This window comes from Paramisgurnus dabryanus, chromosome 3 (assembly GCF_030506205.2).
Source record: "Paramisgurnus dabryanus chromosome 3, PD_genome_1.1, whole genome shotgun sequence".
Lineage (NCBI taxonomy): Eukaryota > Metazoa > Chordata > Actinopteri > Cypriniformes > Cobitidae > Paramisgurnus > Paramisgurnus dabryanus.
In genome coordinates, this window is record NC_133339.1 from 14,420,607 (window position 1) to 14,445,976 (window position 25,370).

The window sequence follows — 25,370 nt, forward strand, 5'->3', positions numbered from 1 at the left end:
ACGAGGGAAATGTATGAGGAGAAAAGACACGGTTTTCGCATTTCTTTGAGGATTTTAAATAGAGAATCTTGCCTGCAATCAGAAGTACTGTCCGCATGTTTACCCCGGGGAGGTGACTCGTTATTACGTCGGACTGTTTCAGGTAAGTTTGGAGAATGGGGGCTACACAAATGTTTGTGATTTAAATAGGATGAGGCTTGTTGTAAAATGCAGGTGTAAAGTACTAAGTACTGTTGCTTTTAAAATGACGTTTTTCTTTTACTTTACTATATTATAACATCATACTTTTAAATCCACTACATTTCATACACTTTGATATAGTACAGTTACTTGAGTAGTGAGGAAAAGTACTTCATTACTTTAAATATCTGGTAAAATTTTTCAACGTTAAAGTTTAAAACACACGAAACAAATCATGCTTCAATAGATTCTGCTAGAATACATTTGTATGACTTGGTGGCTTTCATTGACTGTATGTCTGTTCCTCTCGGGTTCACACGTGTAAGAACAAGTTTTGACATCCAGAATGTCACATTTCATGACTAAAAACAACTTCAATTTGATTCTCTTGATGGGTGATTCTCACGAAACCATTGAAACACCATGGCACTAATGATTTTAGATATAAAATGTGCAATATAGTAATATTAAAAAGCCTCAGAATTAACACAATACTGTGTTCTACCTTGCACAATGTGTGATTTCAACATAAGAATTTATAATTTGTCAATTTTATCTCATTTTCTGCTGAAATTCTCATTACCGCAATGCGTCCGGCTGTGTTTGAACATGCGTTATGCTGTAATTTAAACATATTAAAACAAAAATATTTAGAAAAAAAATAAATGGATGTTTTGCTAGACTACTTTAGATGACAGAAAAAGAATTTACTGAATATTCATGTATAATAATAATGAAGAAAAATTAGGAAATTGATGTGTCCGTGCCTGATGTTCTCATCCTCCGCAACACTTTTTGAGAACAGTTTAAGCACACATACAGAATTTTAATAAAGTTTGATTTTGAGTGACCAAGCACATGGACCAGTTACTTCAAGATGGCTACAAGGTAAGATCATCTCTTTATATCTTTCCAGTTAAATTTGAAATATTCTCTTGTCAGAATGCTTACACAACATTTTGATTATCATTACCGAAACAGGTAGTTTTCTACATTTCGAAAATTGTTTGATTTACAATTTTTTATGAAAATGTTCTTTATTAAAGTCTAATTATATGCACTGAATAAAAAATGAGCAAAGCCTACGTGGCTTCTCTATTTTTAGCAAAACATACTGGGGTACCTCATCCTCCGCAACACCATTCTCATATACCGCAACCATTTAATAGCAGTTGCGGTAAAGAGAACTTCTGTTTCGGAAATGAGAATTTAAGCATATTGTTTATTACATTTAAATATCTCTTATGAATTTAATATAAATTTAAAATGTAATAACTGTTGATAGTTTGCTTTATGATGCTTCATTGTAGACAGTCAGCAAGTGAGAAAAAAGCTTTAGCAAAGGCCATGTTGACAAAGTTCAGGGAGAAACTTAACAGCAACCCAGAATGGCTAGAGGAGTACAGAAGGAAGGAGAGAGAGAGGTTAGGTTTGGAGATGTTACTAGCAGGTGTAATTAGCAAAAAACACACTACAGTGTTAGGAAATGTACATGACAAACACACAACACAACGCAACAAGTCTATACTATATGATGATGTGTACATAAATTTGTTTCTCTCATGTTGTGAGACATGCTAATTTAATGTTATGCTTTCTTTCCACTTTCAGGTATCAAAAACAACCTAGCGATGGCACGCCACGCATCTAGGCGCTGCAACATCAGTTGGATAACAAGATCCATAAAGTTGGATCCCATGCGTGCCAGCATCTCAGCTACCTGCGACCGCACAACGCGCACTGTCTGCAGCGTCAGATTGCTGCCTGGGGGCAAGGGACAAAGGGAGACTACCTCCTTTCTGCGCAGTGCGTGAGTCACAGACACCAGAGAGGATGGCCAAAAAGCGCCCGGCGCTGTGACAGAAAGCGGGTTGCTGCGCAATTCATTAGGACTGTGCGTTAACCCTTTCCGCCTCTGCTGTCTTCGCAACATGTGGGTCGTGTTCGAGAGTGGGGGGGGGGGCGTGTTGTAGACGCTTATGTGAGGACGGGCCCTGGGGCGAGCAACACAAAACCAACTGAGGAGAAAAATGCTCTGTTTTTGAGCGGCTTCTTTCCGGACGGCAGTCCCCCAGGACCCAGTTTCTTGCATCATATACTGGAGGATTTGTGCCAGGGACTCTTGTGATGCACCACCGGTTCTGGTCCATGAGACACAGGGTGGTGAGGTATGAAGTGCCTCATAGCCTTAGAGCTCTTCACCGCTTCCGAGAAATGCTCAGTGATTGTGCCCACCGTGTCACCAAACAGGCCGGATGGAGAAACAGGCGTGACTGTGCATGGCCACCATGAGTGGTCTTCGTGGCCCTTAGCGTGAAATCCGTAACCATTCTCAGATCCCTGAAGGTATTTCGATCCGTGCTGCCCTCATCCAGAGCCTTAAGCACCTGCGCCTAAAAGATCTGTAGGACCGCCATAGTGTGCAATGCAGACAGAGCCTCTCTCGGCGGGGGTATGCTTTTTCGGACAGGTGTGCTGTCATGAGGCTTCACTACCCTCAAAGCTGCGCCACACCATCCAAGGAAGTGGACAAGGGGCAGAGGTGAGCAGCCACAGCGTCCTTGATGGGGGGAATACACAGGTAGCCTAACTAAGAAAAAAAATGGGGGGAGGGGTAGCCCACACTTTGGTGACTTTCCTCCGAGCATCAGCGGGGCGGCCTGAGTGAAGAAAACAAAAGTCAAGCTTGCTTCTCTGGGGTTGTTGTGGGGTGCTCCACTCAATCTCCAAGTCCTGCACGGCTTTAAAGAGAATGTGCACCAGTTCCTTTTAGAAGGATGGCTGTGTGTCTGATGCACCACGTGGAGCCTGGTCCCAGTCTCCATCCAACGCTGTCAGAGACATCTCATCTTCCTCCGCCGGAAACCCAAAGGAAACAGACCTGGCGGCTCCCGGTTCAGGACACAGGCTCTCGGCGACAAACTGAACCGGTTGAGCGAGGGGAGGACTACCACCAGCGGCTCTTTGCCGGCAGTGGGACACTGCAGTAAGAAACCTCCAAGGGCGATGTTGAGCCGGGTCCTGAGCACCTTCATCGGGAGATCCTCACAATAAGGGACACCCTGAGCCAACAATTGCCGCCTTTGGGTGGAGCACACAGAGCTCGTGTGAATTGGGTGGGTCGATCAGACCTCCGCACCACAAGCAGATTTGCGACATCCCGGAACACAGAGAGGGCTGCTTACATTTCAACCTGAATTCAATTTTGCTGCCTATGAAGTCTGTCCTAAAGCATTTCTCGGATCTGCCATTATGCAGCCAAAGTCATTGTCTCATAAGGCAGCGAGGGAACAAGTCAGCTGTCTAAACTTTCGGATACAGCCTCTCTCTCTCTCTCTCTCTCTCTCTCTCTCTCTCTCTCTCTCTCTCTCTCTCTCTCTCTCTCTCTCTCTCTCTCTCTCTCTCTCTCTCTCTCTCTCTCTCTCTCTCTCTCTCTCTCTCTCTCTCTCTCTCTCTCTCATCGAAACAGATACAGAATGGTAAAAGGTCAGAAGACCAAATCATATCCAGCAAGGAAATATTTTTCATCTTATTTACACAAATGTTTTGTGATATCTAGCTGACATTAGCTGGCCATTTCTCAATCCAATGGCTGCAGCCTTCAGAGCTCGCATTTGTAGGCAGCATATGTCATCAAGACCATCTTATTTCAGTATGTTAAATGCATAAATGGGGACTTAAATATGACACAAAGGAATATTAATATAAGCCTTCCTGTTCTCATGTTTTTTCTTTAATATTTTTTTCAAAGACTACACAATAAAACAGTTTTGAACTTGAACACATGATGCTGTAAATATTATCAGACTTTCTACTTTAAAATTTGTTTTTAACACAATCTCAGGCTAGTATACGTATTCTCATTACCGAAATAATTAACCTCATTTCCGAAACCTATGTATCATTACCGCAACAGATGCTTATTAAATGTTAATTTAATTAATAGAAGCATAATACTTTGATTTTAAATGCATGTGGGTTTGTCATGTAATTTTGAAAATGTGTCAGGTTTCTTCGAAATATATAAAAAAAATAGTTGTAAATTGTGGAAGGTGTTGCGGTATATGAGCTAAATAAAACAAAATAAAAAAAAACCGTTAAATTTAAAACAAATATTATTTCAGAATTTCAATTTACTGTGCATGACTATTAATAATCAATTTTTAAAAATGTGAAAATATAGTAGCTTTTCTAACAGTGTTGATGTTTTCTGACTGTTGCGGTAATGAGATTTTTTAGGACTTATTTTTGAAATTATGTTACAAAAAGTGTTAAATGATAAGTAAAAGTTTTTAAATTAATGTTCCCATATACTTCAGACTTTGTTTCTAATGTCTGGTGGGGAAAAAAGTAAATTTAAGCAATTTTTACATTTTCATGCTTGACATTTTTACAACCAAGTTTTCGTGAGAATCGCCCTGATATACAGTTAAAGATAGGAGATGAATATTTACACCTTTTGCACTTAAGTTTTTCTGATTGTGTAGTTTATTTAGCGTGTCAATTCGACAGCAGCTTAGCTTAGTTGGCGACTGACGTATTCCTGTGGGAGGAGTTTAGTTAAAACGTGACCTTTAAGAACATTAGATGCTGCACTAATTGGTCTTTCACTGAGTATTTTTACATGAACACTAATAATGCGATTATTTCTAATAATCAGAGTAAGGACTTAATCGCAGTAAGATGTTACCATGTCCATGACTGGAGCTAACCTCTTCACTCCTGTTTATATGCAGTTTTTACTTTATGATTAGTCACACATAGCCTAATACAGAGCACAAGTGATGAACTCACATATACTGTCCACTGTTTTCCATTACTTCTTTAAATGACAAACTTGTTATGGACGCATTTCATTATTCGGTGCCGTGATAAAGACAGAAATATTATGACAGGGCCTGTAATGGTTTTATACGCTGCTGTCATGTTATTTGTTTTTTTTACGTTATTTAAGTTTTTTTACGTTATTCAGGAAAAACTTCCTAATGTCAAGTTTGAAACAAACTTAAGGCGCGGTATAGATGCGTTTAAAGGTACATTTACATGGACGAATCCTGTAATTAAAAATGGCGTATCCCACCTCTTTTAACTCTTTCGCCGCCCTTGACGAGATTTCTCGTCAATCAAGAGAAAACGCTTCCCCGCCAATGATGAGTATTTCCGTCTTTCCGCAATACCGCTATTATCCACCAGGTGGCGCCCTTCCGCAACTTTTTAAACCCGGAAGTATTGCCCTATGGCAAGCAGCTGCATGTCCGTGTCTGTTTTAAAGATCGCTCTGAATGGGAACTCTATGAAAAGTCCGTCACAAAAATGGAATTATCTCTGCTTTTTGCTCAAAATGTGGTGTTTTTGCAGAAACCTACCCATATTCAAAAGCTGATTACAAAAGAACTACTGAAGGTAGGATGAAACATTTTTTTTTTTTTTTTGAAAGCAGAGGGTCTGTTCTTTCATTTGATATATTGTATGTTTATATTTAAAGAAGAACATTTTCTGGAAGGCATTTAACTTTTGTGAAAATCATGAAAAACCCTGGCGGTGGCTGGCAACTTTTTTTAAACACGCTGGTGGTGAAAGAGTTAATACGATTACTCACTGTGATTATGAGCTTAATCTCATTATTTTTTATCAAAGTATTGCGTTCACATGAGGTTAAGTATAATCCCAGTTTTGTCAAAATCCCATTATAAACACATTATGAGGGTGCATGTAAACAATGTCATTGTCTGTGCCCATGCTTGGGGCAGATAAATACCTGCGCAAAATCCGTGCAAGCTGTGATGTGCACAGAAGGGTTATGTGAATGTTTGAACTGCACACAAGACAGATCAAGCAATGTGATTGGCATGTGAGAGGGCTCTCCCACCTAACAACTTCTGGTTCCCAGAATGTTCTGGAAACATTCGTATTTTGTTTCCATAACGCTCCCTGCTGGTTAGCCAGGAAAGCGGGCATTCACCGCACTTCCCTGGGAGCTTTACCAAGTTGCCTTACTATCCTTTCACACCTCCACCGGCAAGAGCGTCAATTAAAGCTCTGGCTGCTCTACTTACGACGCTATAAAAAAGGTGAAGTGGATGCTCTGACGCTCGAATGCATACTCTGAAATCCTCTCAAGTGGAGGTTTCTGCCTTCCGATTGGTTGTCACTGAACCGTGTCATAGCTCATTACCATAAAGTTGATCTGATTTCAACTCTCCTCGACGCTCACACGTACATGACACGCCGCACCGCTGCATGACGGAGCTCGACGACGGCTCTCATTGAAAATTAATGACTTACGGCTACTTTGTCGCTTTGGCCGGTGGCTGTGTGAAGGCACGGTTAGTAAAGGCCATCCGTTATAAAAGTTTTTATCTGGGTTCTTGGGAAGGTTCTCTTTAGGTCAGTGGTTCTCAACTCCAGTCCTCGGGACCCACTGCTCTGCACATTTTGGATGTCTCTCATATCTGACACATTCAGTTCAGTTCATGGAATCTATCCTAACGAGCTGATGATCTGAATCAGGTGTGTTTAAAAAGGGAGACATGCACAATATGCTGAGCAGTGGGTCCCAAGGACTGGAGTTGAGAACCACTGCTTTAGGTTATAAAATGAAACCTAAAAATAACCTACAGGGAACGTTCTGGAAGGAGGGGGAAACCTAAGTGCTTGCTCAAGGATTGGGGGCAATATTCATTTTTGGCGCGGTTTTTTTTTTTGTTTGTTTTTCAGCACAAAACCGATAATGCCATTTTCGGCAAAATTCGGCAAAAAACAATCCACCAATGAATGCTGGAGTCAAACACACAGAGAAATCACTCCATGTGTGACAACCGAAATTTTCATGATATATTGTTGGTGACGGTGAAAGAGGAGCTTGAGATGACAGATCCACAACCATGCAGAATAAAAAATGAAGATACTGAGGAACAAATAGGTTGGTGTCTATTTTTCAATCTTCATTTTTAAGGAGTTGAGGAATAATCATAAAAACATTGACATTGAGGAACGTGAGCGGGAAATAAACTCCCTGTTGAAAAAAAACCAGCATACCAGCAAGACTAGCATATGTTGTGTTTTGGTGCTGGTTTGCTAGTGAACACCATTCCGCATTCCCATGCTGGTTTGATGCTGGATTTTTCAGCAGGGCCAAAATCCATGAGATGATAACTTTCTGCATCTATAATACATTCAGTAGAATTAGATTTTTAGTAGAAAGAGTTTTATCAAAAACAAACTTTTCAATTCAATTTTATTTATATAGCGCTTTTCACAATTGTTAATTGTTTCAAAGCAGCTTTACATTAAAGGACAAGTTCGGTATTTTAGACTTAAAGCCCTGTTTTCAGATTGTTTATGGTGAAATAGAACGGTTTTGACTGAAATTTCGACATTTTCGGCTGCCCTGAGAATTTTCGCATGTTTGTGTTTCAGCTCAGACCTCTACAATGGGTTTAATGGTGCACTGGAACAATCCTTCCTAAAATGCATTAAACTTTCGTTTACAAAGACGTGAAACTCACCGAGTGATCAGGGGTGTTCACTGGTATGCTCACACAAAAATCGCTCCAAAAGACGAATTCCAACAGGTTTTATCGTAGTTTTTACCAACTCCATTGACACGTATTAGATGTGCTGTGAGGTACGGTATTACTCCGCGCCGGGAACTTTGTTTCTATTCTTGCAATTGGCAAAGTTAACAACGAATGCTAAAACAGCTGTTGTAAAGCATCTTTTGCAGCGATTTTTGTGTGAGCATATCAGTGAACACCCCTGACCACTCGGTGAGTTTCACGTCTTTGTAAACAAAAGTTTAATGCATTTTAGGAAGGATTGTTCCAGTGCACCATTAAACCCATTGTAGAGATCTGAGCTGAAACACAAACACGCGAAAATTCTCAGGACAGCCGCAAATGTCGAAATTTCAGTCAAAATCATTCTATTTCACCATAAACAATCTGAAAACAGGGCTTTAAGTCTAAAATACCGAACTTGTCCTTTAATAGATTTAGGGGAAAACAGAATAATCTATAGATAATATAAGAAGCAGAATACAGTTGCTAAGAATAAACCGTACAAGCGAGCGTAGTAGTAATGTAACGTTTACAGTAGGCTTGGGCGGTAATACGGTAATATGGTATACCGCGGGATCTAAAAATAGCAAAGGTATCAGTTTCTATACCGCCATACCGGCATAAAAAAAAAACCATGCACTTATATAGCAGACAAGGATTAAATATTAAATTAGGCGTGGCGAAAACGAAACATTTTCTTCACAGAGCCAACCGATTAGTTTAAAATATGTTACGCTGTTTGAAATAACAGCCATTTCGAGCTGCGCCTGCAATTTCGCAACCCTGTCGCATCTCTCTGCTGCTCTGCCTCCGGCTCATGCGAAACATGATTCCTGCAAACGCGTCGCAGAGGAGCTTGTATGCTGCTTGTATGTAATCGGAGGACAAATGACTCATTAGTTTCGAAATGGTTTGGGTACAAGGTGATCGCGTGCAAAATAAAGGCGTTTGTCTAGCAATAGAAGCTCATTTGAAACATTGCCGCGGCTTATTAGAAAATGACAGCTCCGAAGAGACGCCGCTTAAGTTTGAGGTAGTGCTAAAAATAATAAAGAAAGATGATGATCATCACCACCTTATCAGTTAGCACTGAAATGTAGATGTAATGTAATTCCAAATCTAAGCCCATTTTATGCGGAATGTTGCTAATAGACTACAACACAATAAAACCAATGAATTAAACAGGCACCTTCAGTAAGAATGCGTAAAAGACGCACCACCAACCAAGGCAGGTCTAACTCACTCTGTGCCTTCTAATAACGACTAGAACAACTCTTTTGTATAATTATTATTACTTTTTTATTTTTCAAAAAGACAAGTGTTAACTTCTGTTAAGTGCAACATGGACGATGCAATGCTCTGCTGATGCGAGCCGCGAGAAAGCCCTTGTCTGTTTTAGAAAGAATGCAGCAAAGATATTTAATGCTAATGTATAAGTTTCATTCATTTATGATGAGGTCCGTCCGTTCTAGTTAACAATGCAATGCAAGCGAACGCGCCGTGTCGGCGCCTCCATGTCACGGTTATTATATTGTCTATTTGCTTTTTATTTATTAAATACATGCAACTGGTTGATGAAACATTTATTAAAATTAAGACACAATTTATACAAAACGAAATTCACTTTAAAGAAAGGCTTTCTACAAAGCAAAACCTAATTACGTGGTAAAAATGTCTAATGATTTACAAAAACAAAACTTAATCTGCACTTTACTGTTAAAAGACGTAAATGTTAATAATTTGAATACAACCAGGAAAGACTTTCGTTTTAATTATTTTATTGCTGGATTTTACAAAAAATATTTTTATTTTATATGCTGGAATATGCAGAAATATAAGTTAACAGAAGGAGGACTTTCTTTATTTCATTAAAATATGCAGAAAATAGGTTTAAATGTTCAGCAATTTTCTTCAAGGCTGAGACTGTAGCTTTGATTAAATTTTAGCTTGATGCAATGTGAGTGCACGAAACCAAACGCCGTGACCTCGCGCCAGAACCCAAACGCCGTGACCTTGCGCCAAATGTTTTTATTGGTTTATAAGTACAAACAGGTTATGAAAAATTGAGTGTAAGGGATTTGTTCATTTCACACAAAAAGATCCTGGAAATTGGAATGAGATGGCTAACTGTAGTAGCGTCTAGTCCACTGTCTATAATAGCCTAGAGATCACTTTTTAACCGACAACTGGTTAATTCTGTTTGACCTTTGTATTTAACTTTTTTATAAACTGCTAGTTGTTGCTAATAAAAGTTGTTAATATTGTTGTGCATGTTATTTTGTCATTGTTTCAGTATTAGTGTTTGGTATTCAGTTTCTGAAGGGTTTAGGCACAAGCCAACATTATGGTGACGCTGTCTAAGCCTTACGTCATAATTTTATAATTATTCACGGTAAAACCGTATACCGGGGTAAAATAGGGAGGCGGTTTGATGGTATCAAAATTTGGATACCGCCCAAGCCTAGTTTACAGTGAAGTGCTAAGTTAAGCCAATGTAACACTGACTCTCTGAAGAAGAAAAACCCCCTAGGAGAAAAGCCCTGTGGCAAAACTCCTAGGAGGAGAAAAACCCTTGAGGGAGATGCATATATATTTATATATAAACACGATAGGGATATGAAACGGGTAAATGAATTAAACTGGTTCATCCTGTGGTCATTGGTCAGGCATCGGCTGGGCATCACGTTGAAGGACAGCCAGTAGATCAGTGGTTCACAGCATCAGGAACTGGGTCTGTTTGTCTCATTGTCCTCGGGGGCGAGAACGAGACAGGGAGAGAGAAACAGAATCCTATTAGCTTAGGAGCAGTTAGCATGTAATGCAAGTTTTATACAGTAGTGTGGTTTTAAATATGCTCGGTTCCAGACAGGCTACCTATTGCAGCATAAGTATATTACCCAGATGAGTTATGTGAATGCTTTGTTCTGGACAAACTAACTATTGCGGAATAATTATCTTAGAAAGAAAATGTAGATTTGTGATTGGTCTGAAGTTATTAAGATCTCCCTGGTCAAGGTTTGGTTTTTTAATGAGCGGTCTAATAACTGCTAGTTTGAAAGCTGTTGGAACGTATCCTAATTCTAGCGATGAGTTAAAGATATTTAGTACTGGGTCTGACATTACAGGGAATACCTCTTTAAGTAGTTTTGTAGGAACGGGGACTAATATACAGGACAATGATGTGGATGATGTTACTAATTTAGAGAGCTCTTCTATTGTAGTAGGTTTTAATGACTCAAGATGTTTGTATAGTAATCTAGTGTTAAATGAACTATTGGGTAGAGTGGTGGCTGCTTGCGTAGCTTCGATGTTTTCCCTAAAAACCGTAATTTTGTTTGTAAAGAAGTTCTTGAAGTCGTTACTATTGTGTTGGAGTTTGCTATTGGTTTCTGTTTGTTCTTTGTTTCTAGTCAGTTTCGCAACTGTGCTGAGGAGGAAATGAGGGTTATTATGATTTTCTTTAATAAGTGTACTGAGATGGGTAGTTTTGGCGGTTTTTATAGCCTGTCTGTAGTGTTGAACACTCTCTTTCCATGCTGCGCGCCTACCTTCAGTGGATTGAATGACTGTGATCTCCATGCAGTTCTCTACTAGAGTTAAACTACAAGAGCAGACATTAACAATAGAAATGACAAAATGTACTTCACATGAAAGATAACAAATAACAGATACATGACATGTTGCTTTTGTCATACAATCTTAAGTGTTTTGTCACTCTGGTTTATCAGTTTTAACTATTTACTGTCTTTATTTTAGATGTGGTAGAAGTGAAAGAGGAGAGTCAAGCTGAAGTGGATGAGAAACATCAGATTGTAAAAATAAACCATAATGTTTCACAGAAAGAAATTCTGAAGACAGAAGACATAAAGTGTGAAACGAGTTTCCAAAAATGTGGTCGCCCTGCAGATCACAAGAGGACTCACAGTGAGGAGAAGCCTTTTACATGTCAACAGTGTGGAAAGAGTTTCATATCTAAAAGTAAACTTGAGGCTCACCTGAGAATTCACACTGGAGAGAAACCGTACACGTGTCATCTTTGTGGAAACGGTTTCACAGTTGAATCTAGCCTTAAGAAACACATAAGAATTCATACTGGAGAGAAACCATACACGTGTCAACAGTGTGAAAAGGGTTTTAAATCTTCAAGTGACCTTACGAGACATGTGAAAATTCACAGTGGAGAGAAACCACATGCGTGCCAAGAGTGTGTAAAGACATTTACATCTATAAGTTACCTTAAGAAACACATGATAACTCACACTGGAGAGAAACCACATGTGTGCCATGAGTGTGGAAAGAGGTTTACATCTCAAAGTAAACTTAAGGCTCACATGAGAATTCACACCGGAGAGAAACCTTACACATGTCAACAGTGTGGAAACAGTTTCGCAGTTGAATCTAGCCTTACGAAACACATGAGAATTCACAGTGGAGAGAAACCGTACACGTGTCAACAGTGTGGAAAGAGTTTTAAATCTTCAAGTGACCTTACGAGACATGTGAAAATTCACAGTGGAGAGAAACCACATGCGTGCCATGAGTGTGTAAAGGCTTTTACATCTGCATGTAACCTTAAGAAACACATGATAACTCACACTGGAAAGAAACCGTTCACATGTCTTCAGTGTGGAAAGAGTTTCAGAGATAAAAGTAACCTTGAGATTCACATGAGACTTCACACTGGAGAGAAACCTTACACATGTCTTCAATGTGGAAAGTGTTTCAGAACAAAAGCTAACCTTGAGATTCACATGAGACTTCACACTGGAGAGAAACCTTACACATGTCCTCTTTGTGAAAGGAGTTTCACAACAAAAGCTAACCTTGAGATTCACATGATGCTTCACACTGGTGAGAAACCGTTTACATGTCCTCATTGTGGAAAGAGTTTCACAACAAAAGGTATCCTTGAGACTCACATGAGACTTCACACTGGAGAGAAACCATTTGCATGTCCTCATTGTGGAAAGAGTTTTATGTGGAAATCAAGTCTTAGAAATCACCAGCGCTTACATTCTGAAGAAAAGACATTCAACTCTTCTGTACAGTGATGAGTTTATTATGACATTTGAATCAGAAGATACACACAAGTGGTCATGAGTGGATATGTAAAGTCTTACCGTGAGTTCACATTAGCTGCGTCTGAGGCGTTAAAATCGTGTCTAGTTTGCCGCTTGAACATTATGGGGCGCTTTCCCGACAGGGATTGGACTCGTCTTAAGCACTATTCGGACGGGATTAGTTTTCCAAACGACGTTTGAGTTTCAACGTGTCCCCCAGGATGTCTGTGATTTTATGCACCGATCCGGACGGGATTAAAATGATGCAGGCTATTCTAGAGATGGGAGTGTCTGTTTCATGCATTTGGGCGTTGCCGTAGCACGTGCTCTGGATACGCGTGATTGTAATGTTTAATATTTTGCTTTAAATGTAAAATTATGACAGAACATGTAATTTATTAATTTAATTTTAAGAAATCAAAATAAAATATACAAATCCTACTAAAGTAACGTTAGCCTACGTGTTTTATATAACTGTCTGCTTATAATAAACACAAAGAAATGAAGAAATAATGATTAATAAAAATTTATTATCTTTATTAATTAACATTACCATTCCGGAGCTGAACAACTTTGAACGGAGTTTCTTATAACGTTAATGATATTACAGTGGCCAGCCTTAACAGTGTATGATATTCAGCTCGTCTTGATTTAATTATTTTATTTTGCTGAATGCGAAAAAACATTAATATCTGAATGAATGGGACTCAATACATGGGAAATACAATATACGCGCATTATTAATACCTTACGGCAGATCACGTTGGCCAAATCACGACAAGAACCGCGTTTTCAAAAGATATTACGGGCAAACACAGACATTTGCATTCGGACGGGATTAAATTTCTCAGAGGACCTCTGAGTTCGGCGAAAAACAGTAGGTAAATTACTCTGGAATTCTTACGGAGGTCGTCAGAGAAAAACACAGACATGGCCAATTCGGACAGGATTAAAAACACAGATGACCTCTGAGAAGCACGATTTTCTCAGAGGTCCCCCTGTAATACTAATCCCGTCCGAATAGGACTTTAGACTAAAACATTTTTAAGAGCTGTCCAAACTGAAAACAACTTGCACTAACATATCTTAAAATACATCAGTACCCTTTGTTTTGCCTCAAAATGCACAAGGCATGGAAAATGATGGTTATATTTCATAATTAATCTAAGGCCTAGTCCTGGATTAAGATTATACCTGTCCGGGAAACTGCCCCTTTGATTTGAAATTCGCAATCTAGCACTAAAGGTAAATCTAATCTTTACATTAGAGCAATGAAGTTTAGTGACGATTGACCAATCAGTGATCTACTGTGTTTTCGCGTCATGCTTGGTATCAGCTTGGGTCGCTTGAAACCCCAATCGAGGTGGTATGAAAAAACGGGTACTACGTACTGCACCCAATGGAAAAGCTCCCAAAAGCAAGCTGACCCGACCCAAACTAAACCAAACCGTGGGGTACTATGCAATGGAAACTGATTGGTTATCATTTTGTTTCACGTGACTACAGCGCAGGTGTCCGCTTGTGCTTGAGGTTTCCCCCACATATCAGTAGGGGTGGGACAAAAAATGTATTCTTGGATGAATCGCGATTCAGACGTGGGCCGATTCTGAATCGATTCACAAATGTTAGTTTACAAAATAATAACATGACGTTATCATAACCAAAAGGCGTAACTCAACTGGGGGAGCGGTGCTGCACACGGACAACTTAAGAGAGCATGCACTGCACGAGCGCATAGTGGAGCTTACATGAGCAGAAGAGAAAGAAATAAAATCTAGAACAGCCCTGTTTGACATATTCTAAACTGCAAGAAAACAAGATACACTTTGGGATAGTCTTTCTCTACCTTTTCTCTGTTCAATGAGCAGCAGGGAGAAACAGCACATTTAATTTAATGACTCTTTTGGCTAGGGGTGGGCGATAAACTGGTAGACATGGTAGAAATTTGTCAACCGGTAGAGATTTTGGACTATCTTCTCTATCGAGGTTACGCGCCCACGTCACGCTCCTGTGCGCGTGGTTACGGAAACGTAACGTTTGTACATGTTTTGAAGAGCCGCAGTTTTAAAACAAGTTATTTTAAGCCATTGAAACACAAATAACAGATCTATATGTGTGCGTTCTTTCTGTCTGTGAGGAGTGCGCAAGTCGCGCAACCGCTGATCTTTCTGTCTATGAGGAACGGGCAAGTTGCGAAACCGCTGCTCATTAAGCTTGTGAGCATTTTTCCTGCTTTATTGGCCTTAAATACATATATGCGTCAAAATTCCCGCATTTGCAAGCATCCTCATAAACACGACCATTAAGGACTTAAGAGAAAGTGAACAGCTAAGAGAAAACGCATGTGAAACATAAAGTAGGGTCCGGACTTTGGTCTTAAAGGGGAAGTTTCCTAATTCTGTTCCTGTCTGTCACTCATGTTTATGAAACAGCATTAAGAGAAAATCTCTACCTACTTCTGGCTGTGCTAATAGCGTTTCCCTAAGCCATCCGCTGATTGTTTAGATATAAAGACATGAATATACTTCTGTAAAAATATGCACATAGTTTGTTATTCAGTCGCTGGGTGCGCTGCATTATATAAATACAGTAATACTGCCAATCACTGTGTATAATGATGATGCTAGATGCTTAATGTTAGTCAGTTCGTGTAAGTTAATGACGGTTAACATATAGAATTAATATGTCACGTTTAATTACTATTTTGCTGGTTTTAATGTCTTACAACAGAAACAGGACATATATGTATATAAGAATGACATTATTTATCCCTTAGTTGCATTAAAGTACAGTATATGACAGTTCAGAGACTAGTAGCAAAAGCGCAAATATTAACCTGGCTTTGAGGGCAAATGTGACGTAATGACGTCAGAGATGTGCAAATTAGTACGTCAAGAATCGATTCTGAATCGATTCATGAGGGTCCAAGCGATTCCCACCCCTACATATCAGGTTTCTGATTTTAAATATTTAATATGTTGAATATTTCTGAAAAATTCACACTTAAGAGATGTTATGTGTTTTGATTGTGAAAACAGTTCTGATGTGTCAATGATTTCTTTATTACTGTGCTTCCTTTTCATGTTCTTTTGGGGGTCTATATGATCCCAGACCCTCTTCAAATAGTTTAAAAACATATGCAGTGTTATTTTTTATTCTGATATTTCATGACCATTTTCCTTTACATCAGATCATTTTACAAATGTTTTTTCTTGATTATCGATTACATGTGATGCTGACCCCAGTAATAAAAGTTATTACTGCATGACCACCAAATGGATTGTCACAACTTTGAATCTGTTCAGCACACATAACACTCTGAGCTTGGCGTATTTAGATTTATTTACTTGCAACAGTTTGTTCAATGTTAAATCACCATTAACAAGTCTTTGTCTTTACAGAATAAAACTTTAAAATACGAGCCTCATGCAAAGCATTCTGGGAACCAAAATCTGAAGGAAAAAGGTTGATGAGGATTTCTGGTTCCCAGAATGCTTCGCATGAAGCTCTTATTTTACACTGTAAAAAGTAATACCTAAATCTAACTTATAAACATGTATGTTTTAAGTTGATTCAACTTGTAGCCTTTTTTAAGTATAATAAACACTGTAATATTACTTAATACAAATGCAACAAAATTAAGTTGAGTTAACTAATAGTTCTAGTATTAGTTTAATCTACTTTTCTTGGTACAGGTATATTTTTTATGGTTTGTTGTTGTTTCCATAAACATTGGTTTAGACTTGATATTTCTGTGAGATGAGGGCACGAACTGTTTATTCAATCAACGCGCCCACCCAGTTTAGTTTTGGTCAGCTGTAAAGCGCGACATTCAGTATGCAGTCTATGCACAAGCACTCTTCTAAATCTCGAAGATAAATGAACATTAAACCCTTAAGTCTTTTTTTTGTTAAAAACACAAAAAACAGCGTTTAAATTTCACTGTCCAAATGCAGTCCCATGCAAAGCATGCTGGGAACTACGAGTCTATTGCCTAGTTAGCTATGTTTACTAAAATCATTCATGTAGTTTCAACACAAAATCATGAAGTTAATTTCCTTCTTACAAATTTAAGTGGATTATACATGATAAAATAAAGCTGAATTTTTGTTCATTTAGTATTACTCAAACCATTCATGTTTTGATGTTATTTTAACTCAAATTTTGATTAAAAAACAAGAATATATTTTTTAATACAGTTTACTCGTTTTATCTTTGTTAAATCTACTAAGGAGAAACACTTTTTACATTGTAGTTTTATTCTGTAAAGATAAAGACTTGTTAAATCTTTAAAGACTGATACAGACCTACAGATTATTTTTTTATATTTCACATTTACACCCAATTCATTACAGTGATCTCTTAAGATCTCAAATGTTTGTGATTTAAATAAGATGAGCTGTAAAATGCAGTTATAAAGTACTAACTACTGTTGCTTTTAAAAGGACATTTTCAAGTATCTACTTTGTGTTTTTCTTTTACTATATTATGTTTTCATACACACAAAATGTTTCAATACTACGATTTTACTGCATTACCCCATTGTATTAAAAAGATGGCTATAACATTTGTGTACTTTTTACTTTTTTGTACTGAATTTCTTTAATATATTTTCATCTAATGCCACATCCACAATATATTTTAAATAAAAAATACTTTGTATTCAAATGAACGTAATACTACTAGACAAGTAGTAAGCATCTGTATTGCTCCTGTATTACATTATATAAACAGTTTAATGTTGATAAACTACACAGATGTCATCTATCAGTTAATGTACACATCTTGTAAATCTGAATGAATTTAATGAGCTTATTAACATCGTAAAATACAGCGCAGAGCCGAAGCTTGCCACCATTTCATTAAAATTAGTCTAAAGCGATCACGATTTCATGTACAGATTGGGGAATGAATTACAATCTTTAGTGGGGGTTAGAAGTGCTACTTTACCTGATATTACACTCTGATATTATAAAAAACTGTGCCGTCTCTTTGAGGAGCATACTCACTTTAGCATTTTAATGGGAGGCACGTCTACATATCACTGCATTATTGTCAAATGTGCATGTGCTTAAGATTCTCTTGACATACAGTTAAAGAAATAAGCAGCAGATGAAATATATATATATATATATATATATATATATATTTTTTTTTTTTTTTCAAATAATACAAAAATAATAAAAAACTTAATATTATCAAGTTGGATTTAGAAGTAATATAATTTGTTATCTTGGTCTTTTTATATAGGAATTTTTTTAGTGTATCTGACATAATCTGGACAGAGTAAGTACTGAAACAGATACCTCTATGAATGTTTTACTGACAAAGCCTCTTTTAAAATCTCCAGCCACACCCACACAGTGATTGAGACCTTCAGTGAAGCTCCTCCTACAACAATCCACCAATAAATGCTGGAGTCAAACACACAGAGAAATCACTCCATGAGTGACAACTGAAATCTTCATGACATAATGTTGATGCTGGTGAAAGAGCTTGAGAAAATGACAGATCCGCAACCATGCAGAATAAAGGATGAAGACACTGAGGAACAAATAGGTTGGTATCTATGTTTCAATCTTTATCTTTAATATGTTATATTACATAATTCATGTACTTGCAGGAGATCTGTGACTTATAAAGGAGCACTGCTTTGTTTGATAAGTCTTAATATTTTTTGGCTTATACCATTTTTGGGTTTTGTGTACGTAAACTTTTAGTAAGGATCCTACGCACAGTTTTATAAATGAGACCCAAGGTGAATTGGCGACAGATGGTGAGGTCGTGAATTTAAGTGAGATTAAAGAAAGACGAATTATTATAAGTAGATGCCACACACACATAATTTCACTCCATATAAAAACATTAGATCCACGTTATCATGAAGATTAAATCCAGCAGTGTTATTTGCCCTTGTACTGAGTAGAGGTGTAATGATTCTCCAAATCCTCGATTCGATTACATTTTCTATTCTTAAGGTCGGGGTATACCTTTTTTCCGCATCCGGCTCATGCGCGCACGCGTCCGCGCATGTTTTCAAGTATAGACAGTTTCATCAGACGTACGCGATACACGTCTGGATGCCTCGTCGAAAAAAAGAATTGTTTTTATTTCCTATGTAATCTATGTGTTGTTTTTTTGCTTGTTATATAAATAAACTACGTTTGAAGTACTTTGTTGTTATTTATTATTAGCAGAGTTTACCGGAAGTTACGTGCGGACTGCGACAGCCACTTGTTTATGTTGTTACTGCTGAAACCGTCTATACTCCCCGTGGGTACACGCGGATGGCCGCGTTCAACCCTATACGCAATACAAAGTAGTAAATAAACTAAAGTAGTAAACCACTATGGGGCCACAGGTGGAGAAGATGTCACGATTGAATGGGTTTATTCCCATTAATTCTCATATATTTCTGTTTATTCCCATGGAAAGATTCCAGCCTTGAAAATTCCTGTAATTTTGAAACACTATTCACAGATAATGTTATTTTTGCTAAGATATTCAGATGCATGAAAACCAGTCCTAACTGAAAGAAAACAAGTTGACAAAAAGATAGAATCCAATGTTTGGTGATATTGGAAATACTACAAGTGTTACAAGAGCAGAATTTGACAATAGAAATGACATAATGTACTTTACATTAAAAATAACATCGATACATGACAATCTCAAATGTGTTTTGTCATTCTGGTTTATCAATATGAACTATTTACTGTCTTCATTTTAGATATGATGGGAGTGAAAGAGGAGAGTCAAGCTGAAGTGGATGAGAAACATCATATTGTAAAAATAAATCATAATGTTTCACAGAAAGAAACACTGAAGACAGAAGACATAAAGAGTGAAAATAGTTTCAGTGAAGATGAACGCCCTGCAGATCACAAGAGGACTCACAGTGAGGAGAAACCTTTCACATGTCAACAGTGTGGAAAGAATTTCAGAAGAAAAGGTCACCTTAAAGAACACATGAGGACTCACAGTGAAGAGAAACCTTACACATGTCAACAGTGTGGAAAGAGTTTTACCTTTAAATCGAAACTTAACCGGCACATAAAAACTCACAGTGGGGAAAAGCCACACGCGTGCCAGCATTGTGACAAGAGTTTTCCATCTACAGGTGAACTTAAGATACACATGAGACTTCACACTGGTGAGAAACCTTACACATGTCATCAATGTGGAAAGAGTTTCAGAACAAAATGGCACCTTAACGCACACATTAGAATTCACACTGGTGAGAAACCACATCCGTGCCATCACTGTGGAAAGAGTTTTATAACTGCAAGTGACCTTAAGAAACATTCAAGAATTCACACTGGAGAGAAACCTTACAAGTGTCAACAGTGTGGAAAGACTTTCACCTTTAAAACAGGCCTTACCCAACACATAAAAAATCACAGAGGGGAAAAGCCAAACACGTGCCATCACTGTGAAAAGAGTTTTCCATCTACAAGTGACCTTAAGATACACATGAGTTCTCACACTGGAGAGAAACCTTACACTTGTCATCTATGTGGAAAGAGTTTCAGAACAAAACCTCACCTTAACATACACATGATGATTCACACCGGAGAGAAACCTTACACTTGTCATCTGTGTGGAAAGAGTTTCAGAAGAAAACATGACCTTAATGCACACATGAGGATTCACACCGGAGAGAAACCACATGTGTGCCATCACTGTGAAAAGAGTTTTACAAGTAAAAGTAATCTTAAGACACACATGACAGTTCACACTGGAGAAAAACTGTTCACATGTCATCTGTGTGTAAAGAGTTTTAGAACGAAACGTAACCTTAATAGACACGTGAGAATTCACACTGGAGAGAAACCATTCACATGTCAACACTGTGGAAAGAGTTTTATAATGAAATTTGACCTTAATGCACATGTGAGAATTCACACCGGAGAGAAACCATACTTGTGTCATCAGTGTGGAAAGAGTTTCAGGACAAAACCAAAACTTAATGCACATTTGATCACTCACACTGAAGAGAAACCGTTCACATGCCATGAGTGTAAAAAGAGTTTCAAAACAAAAGCTGCCCTTAAAAAACACGCAAGATTTCACACTCAATAGAAACCATTCATGTGTCAACAGTGTGGATATGGCAACAAAGTTTAGAAATCAGCTGAGGTCTTATTGTGTTCTTGTGTTCTCGTGAAACGTCATCAGTCGCGGCCCAAGTACTGTTCCAATTCCAAGTTCACATCAAGCCAAGTTCACATAACATCTCAGGATGTGTTCTTGATCCGCTCATTTTATTAAGGATGCATCAGAAGGTGATTTGTGTGGACTTACGACAGCCAAGTTTAAGTTTAAGAAGCTTAAAACCTGCACAATATTTGAAATATTACTCTTTCTGTGTCATAAAATGTAGCCGTTTAGTCGAGAATATAGATGAATAAAGTAAAGATAGTGCCTATAATAAAATTTTCTCTGACAATTTTGGATATGTGAGTTTCAGGTGATCAGCTTGCCGTCCGCGCTGTGTACACCACCGAGGGCAGCAGGGTGATTTATTGTTTTTTCTTCTTATACTTCCAGTTAAAGAATTGGGGGCTCTTAAAGGTGCTCTAAGCGAATTCACGCGTTTTAGACCATAAAACATTTTTTGTTACATACAGCAAACATCTCCTCACTATCTGCTTGCTGCCTGTCCGCTGATCAAACTGTAAAAAAAACTCGATCTCTGTAGACAGCCTAGGCTCCACAAACTGCAATAACAACAAAGTGGCCAAACCTGCACCACGAAACAAAACAAAGTGTTCTAGCCAATAAACGACAAGAAGGATTTGGGGGTGGGGGTTAGGCGCATTCATGAAAGCACGGAAGAGAGGGGGAGGAGTTAGCTACGCTCCGTTTGTTTGAAAACAGTTCAAACATCAACAAAAAGTAACGTCACACAGATTCACTTAGAGCACCTTTAAAATAGATTTTACCTGTCTAGGTGGGTCCTGGATTGAATGTATAGTATTATATAGTAGGGGTTGGACCAAAAATGTATTCTTCGATTCACGAATGTCAAAAAGAGAAGGGTTTTCCCCCGAGCCAAAATCCATGTGATCTCAAAAGATGCCTCAGTTAAACGTTCGGCTATAGATTTTGTCCTGTGTATAAGCCTTTGTTGTCCAGAAAGAGAGAAAGAAAGTTGCTTTATTTGTCTTTTCCTTATTTCATTTCCAGGTGGATAGTTTTTATTGAATTGTGGGTGCGTAGTTTGGAAATGCCGCTCCAAATTACCTCGCTTGAAACTAGAAAGGGTTTTTTGCATATTAAACACAAAGGGTTTGATCCGTGGAGAACAAAAAAATCATCCGTCGACTTTTCTTGAAATGTCCTATGCTCATCTGGTATAACGCGTACCTTTCTCTTTTTAACAGGTGTTGACTCTCCACAAACCCCGCCATCTTTGTCATCATCTTGTTGATTTGCAGTTGGTGTATGCTCCAAATTTGTAGTTTCCTCGTTGTCACTGTCACATTGCTTTGTTGCTGTGAACTTGGTGCACGAGTTTGTTTAATTAGAAATCGCTCCATTTTCAGTCCGAATATAACACAAGCTGAATTGGCATGAAATTTTGGAAATAATTTGCATATTCTACGGATACTCGTAAGTACGCACATTGCGTATAGGACCAAACCACTAGGGGGGAGGCATTACTCTTAATTTCATGCGGCACTCCACAGACTGAAAGGTGTGAGAAATGAATATGCTGCATAAGCAAATACATAAATGCGCATCCGGAGCAGAAAATACATGATTGAAAAGCACACGACTGCATTATCATATATATTTTACCATCTTGCAAGCCACAAATTAAAGCTTGGCGAGCCGCGCAATGAAGAACACTGTTGTAGATTAATAATTTTAATACTTCTCTTTACTTTACTTCATATACTAGTAGAGGACCTTGGCTGCAGCACATTGTAATTATTAGGGGTCAAGCACCGAAGGTGCTGAGACACCTATTGGAATTGTCAGTATTATTATTATTATTATATTTCCCCAATGGGAGTCTATGGCAGCCCTATGAACCCTACATAGGAAAATGGTGAAATTTGGCACAGTTGTAGAGGTGGTCCTGAAAAGTCAAGTGACCAAAAATGGGGTCTCTAGCACTAACTCTATAGCGCCACCAGCAGTGCAAAAATTCAATGTTCAAATGGTTATAACTGCTGATCCGCTTGATCTATGAAAATTCTACTTAGTACAGCTGATTGCTCTCCTCATGCTTATTGTTTTTAATACCTTACAGTTAGACTCCACCCATTACAGTAGCGGCCATTTTGAAATGTACAGTATTCCGTTTATTCGCTACTCCTCCTTTAAATTTGGTTCAATTGTTATGAATTTTGGCACAGATGAACTTTGGAGTGAGTCGCACCGAAATGACCAAACAGAATTTTGATATCTATCTCTGTTCAAAAGTAATAAATGCGCAAACTTAACGAGGTTGACGCATAAATGGTTCTGAAGCTGTAGCTCGGTCATTCTTTAATCAATTAAAATGAAATTTGGTACACTTCATGTGGACCATGAACTGGGGGTCCATGCCTAATTTGGCGACAGTGCCAACTATGGGTCATGAGATATGGAAAATGGCTTTTTTTCCCATAACTACCGAAATGTTTGTCAGAATTTTATGATCTTGGTGTCTACGGATTCTTTGGCTCATGACGAATCTGTCGATATGTATTATGTCAGGTTTGACCACACCACCTGTCTGCCATTTTAAAATTTGTCATAAATTTGTATATCTTTTAAACTATTGGACATATTCGTGCAAAAATAGGTAGGGAGCTTCGGCATGATGTCCTGAAGGTACCTGGGAAGTCAGAGTAAAGCGCCACCTAGGGGTTATGAACTATAACAGTTCTTTTAGAACTGCTTATATCTTCAAATTACTTTGTCTGATATACATTTTCTTTGTGAAATTGTATTCACTGGTTTATGCCATTCGCAACAATACCTTGTTTGTCATTTTCCATCATTCTGTTCATGTGTTATTGTAAGGCATATGGTAAATGATTTTTTCGCTACTCCTTTTACAAATTTTGTTTATTTTATGCCAGGTTCTGCTCGTATAATGTTTGGAGCAATCCGCACAGACGTGATTGAACAGATTTTTCTGCTGCGTGTCAAATTTTTGAGAAATACCTCTGCCTGTCATGCTGTTGCTTTTTCATATTAAAAAGAATCTGACAAAATTTGCCCGTGTTGTTCATTATTGTACAAAATGTTCTTCAGGAATTCACTGCCATTTAAGTTATCTGATTGCCCTACACTTTATATTTCTGTTTATTTTTGCTTTGTTGTGTTATTTCTGCACTTTCAGTGATTGGAATTGTCAATGTTTGCAGCTTTGAAGCCTCTTTTCCCCAGCCTTTCAACCCATAATTACTCAGTGGTGCATGTTGCAAGTGCAATGCTTTGGGAACCTGAGGTCATGGGTTCGATTCCCATGTGCAGTGGTATTTTGTTTTGTGATTCTTATACTATACATTGTATTTCAGTTATTTGTGCTCTCTGTTGTCATTTCTACACTTTTGGTAATTGCTGGATATTAATGTTTATAGCTGTAATGCTGTATTCTATAGCTTGGACACACCAACTCAGTGGTTTAATCGTTTACTCAGTGGCGCATGCGGTTAGTGCCATGCTTTGGGAACCTGAGTTTATGGGTTCGAATCCCATGTGCAGTGGTTTTTTGTCTTAACTTTTTTTCTCACTTAAGTTTTGTGATTTTCATATTATACATTGTATTTCAGTTATTTGTGCTCTCTGTTGTCATTTCTACACTTTTGGTAATTGCTGATATTAATGTTTATAGTTGTAATGCTGTATTCTATAGCTTGGACACACCAACTCTGTAGTTTAATCGTTTACTCGGTGGCGCATGCGGTAAGTACTGTGCTTTGGGAACCTGAGGTCATGGGTTTGAATCCCAGCTCTTACTTTCACTTATTGAGATTTCCTTTTGTGTTCACTTTAACACGTTCTTCTCGACCTGTCTGGTTTCCACACGTGTTATATTTTTGCCATCTTTACTGTTGTCGCTCCGCATTGCAGTGGTTCTGCTCTGCATTTGCTTTGCTTCGAGTTCGGGCTCTGTATTGCGCGCTTTCTGCGCTTTGCGCATTTGCTGCGTCGTGTGGTTTTTGCTGTGCTTTGGGTGCTCATTGCGCTGAAGGTGCTTGGCCCCCGCAATTGCTGCTTGCAGCTATATTTTTAACTACTTTTGGTACTGATTTTAATATTCGCAATAAATAAGTTATTGTGGTTGGAATCTCTAGGCATCTCATGATTTGATTCGATAACGATTCAAATGGGGTCGGCGATGTTAAAACGATTATCGATTATTTTAATCTTTTTTTGTGTGTGTGACTATAGATACTTTGCTTTTAAATGACCTAATGACCCATAAAGAGTTTACTTCCAATATGAATTATGTTAACATTGCAAAGAACCAACAGAAAAATAAATGTGTGTCTGTCTGAACTAGCTGACCTCCTCTGGGTGGAAACAAGTAATATGTATCTCATGTTTGTCCTGTTTTCAAAATATT

The 25,370-nt window shown here is 38.2% G+C and overlaps 1 protein-coding gene across 3 annotated transcripts; it reads left to right on the top strand.

Annotated features, from left to right (window-relative positions):
• LOC135769014 (uncharacterized) lies at positions 1-23,978 on the top strand. Of its 3 annotated transcripts, XM_073813825.1 has the most exons (4): positions 1-142; positions 6,898-7,102; positions 11,496-12,728; positions 19,920-23,978. In XM_073813825.1, the coding sequence occupies exons 2-4, from the start codon at positions 6,955-6,957 to the stop codon at positions 20,879-20,881; spliced, it is 2,343 nt and encodes a 780-aa protein (XP_073669926.1). In that variant the 5' UTR covers positions 1-142; positions 6,898-6,954; the 3' UTR covers positions 20,882-23,978. The 3 variants fall into 3 exon arrangements, with proteins under 3 accessions (XP_073669926.1, XP_065134445.1, XP_065134443.1); XM_065278373.2 differs by lacking the exons at positions 6,898-7,102; positions 11,496-12,728 and adding an exon at positions 18,150-18,358 and having other exon boundaries at positions 19,530-23,978; XM_065278371.2 differs by lacking the exon at positions 19,920-23,978 and having other exon boundaries at positions 11,496-17,335.
• Positions 23,979-25,370: the final 1,392 nt, after the last annotated feature.

Bases quoted from the DNA above. Each gene is read 5' to 3' on its own strand.
- LOC135769014 (XM_073813825.1), top strand. From the start codon at position 6,955: ATGCTGGAGTCAAACACACAGAGAAATCACTCCATGTGTGACAACCGA. The intron at 7,103-11,495 runs GTTGGTGTCTAT...TCTTTATTTTAG, and splicing joins AGATACTGAGGAACAAATAG to ATGTGGTAGAAGTGAAAGAG. The intron at 12,729-19,919 runs GTCTTAGAAATC...TTCCATCTACAG, and splicing joins GAGTTTTATGTGGAAATCAA to GTGAACTTAAGATACACATG.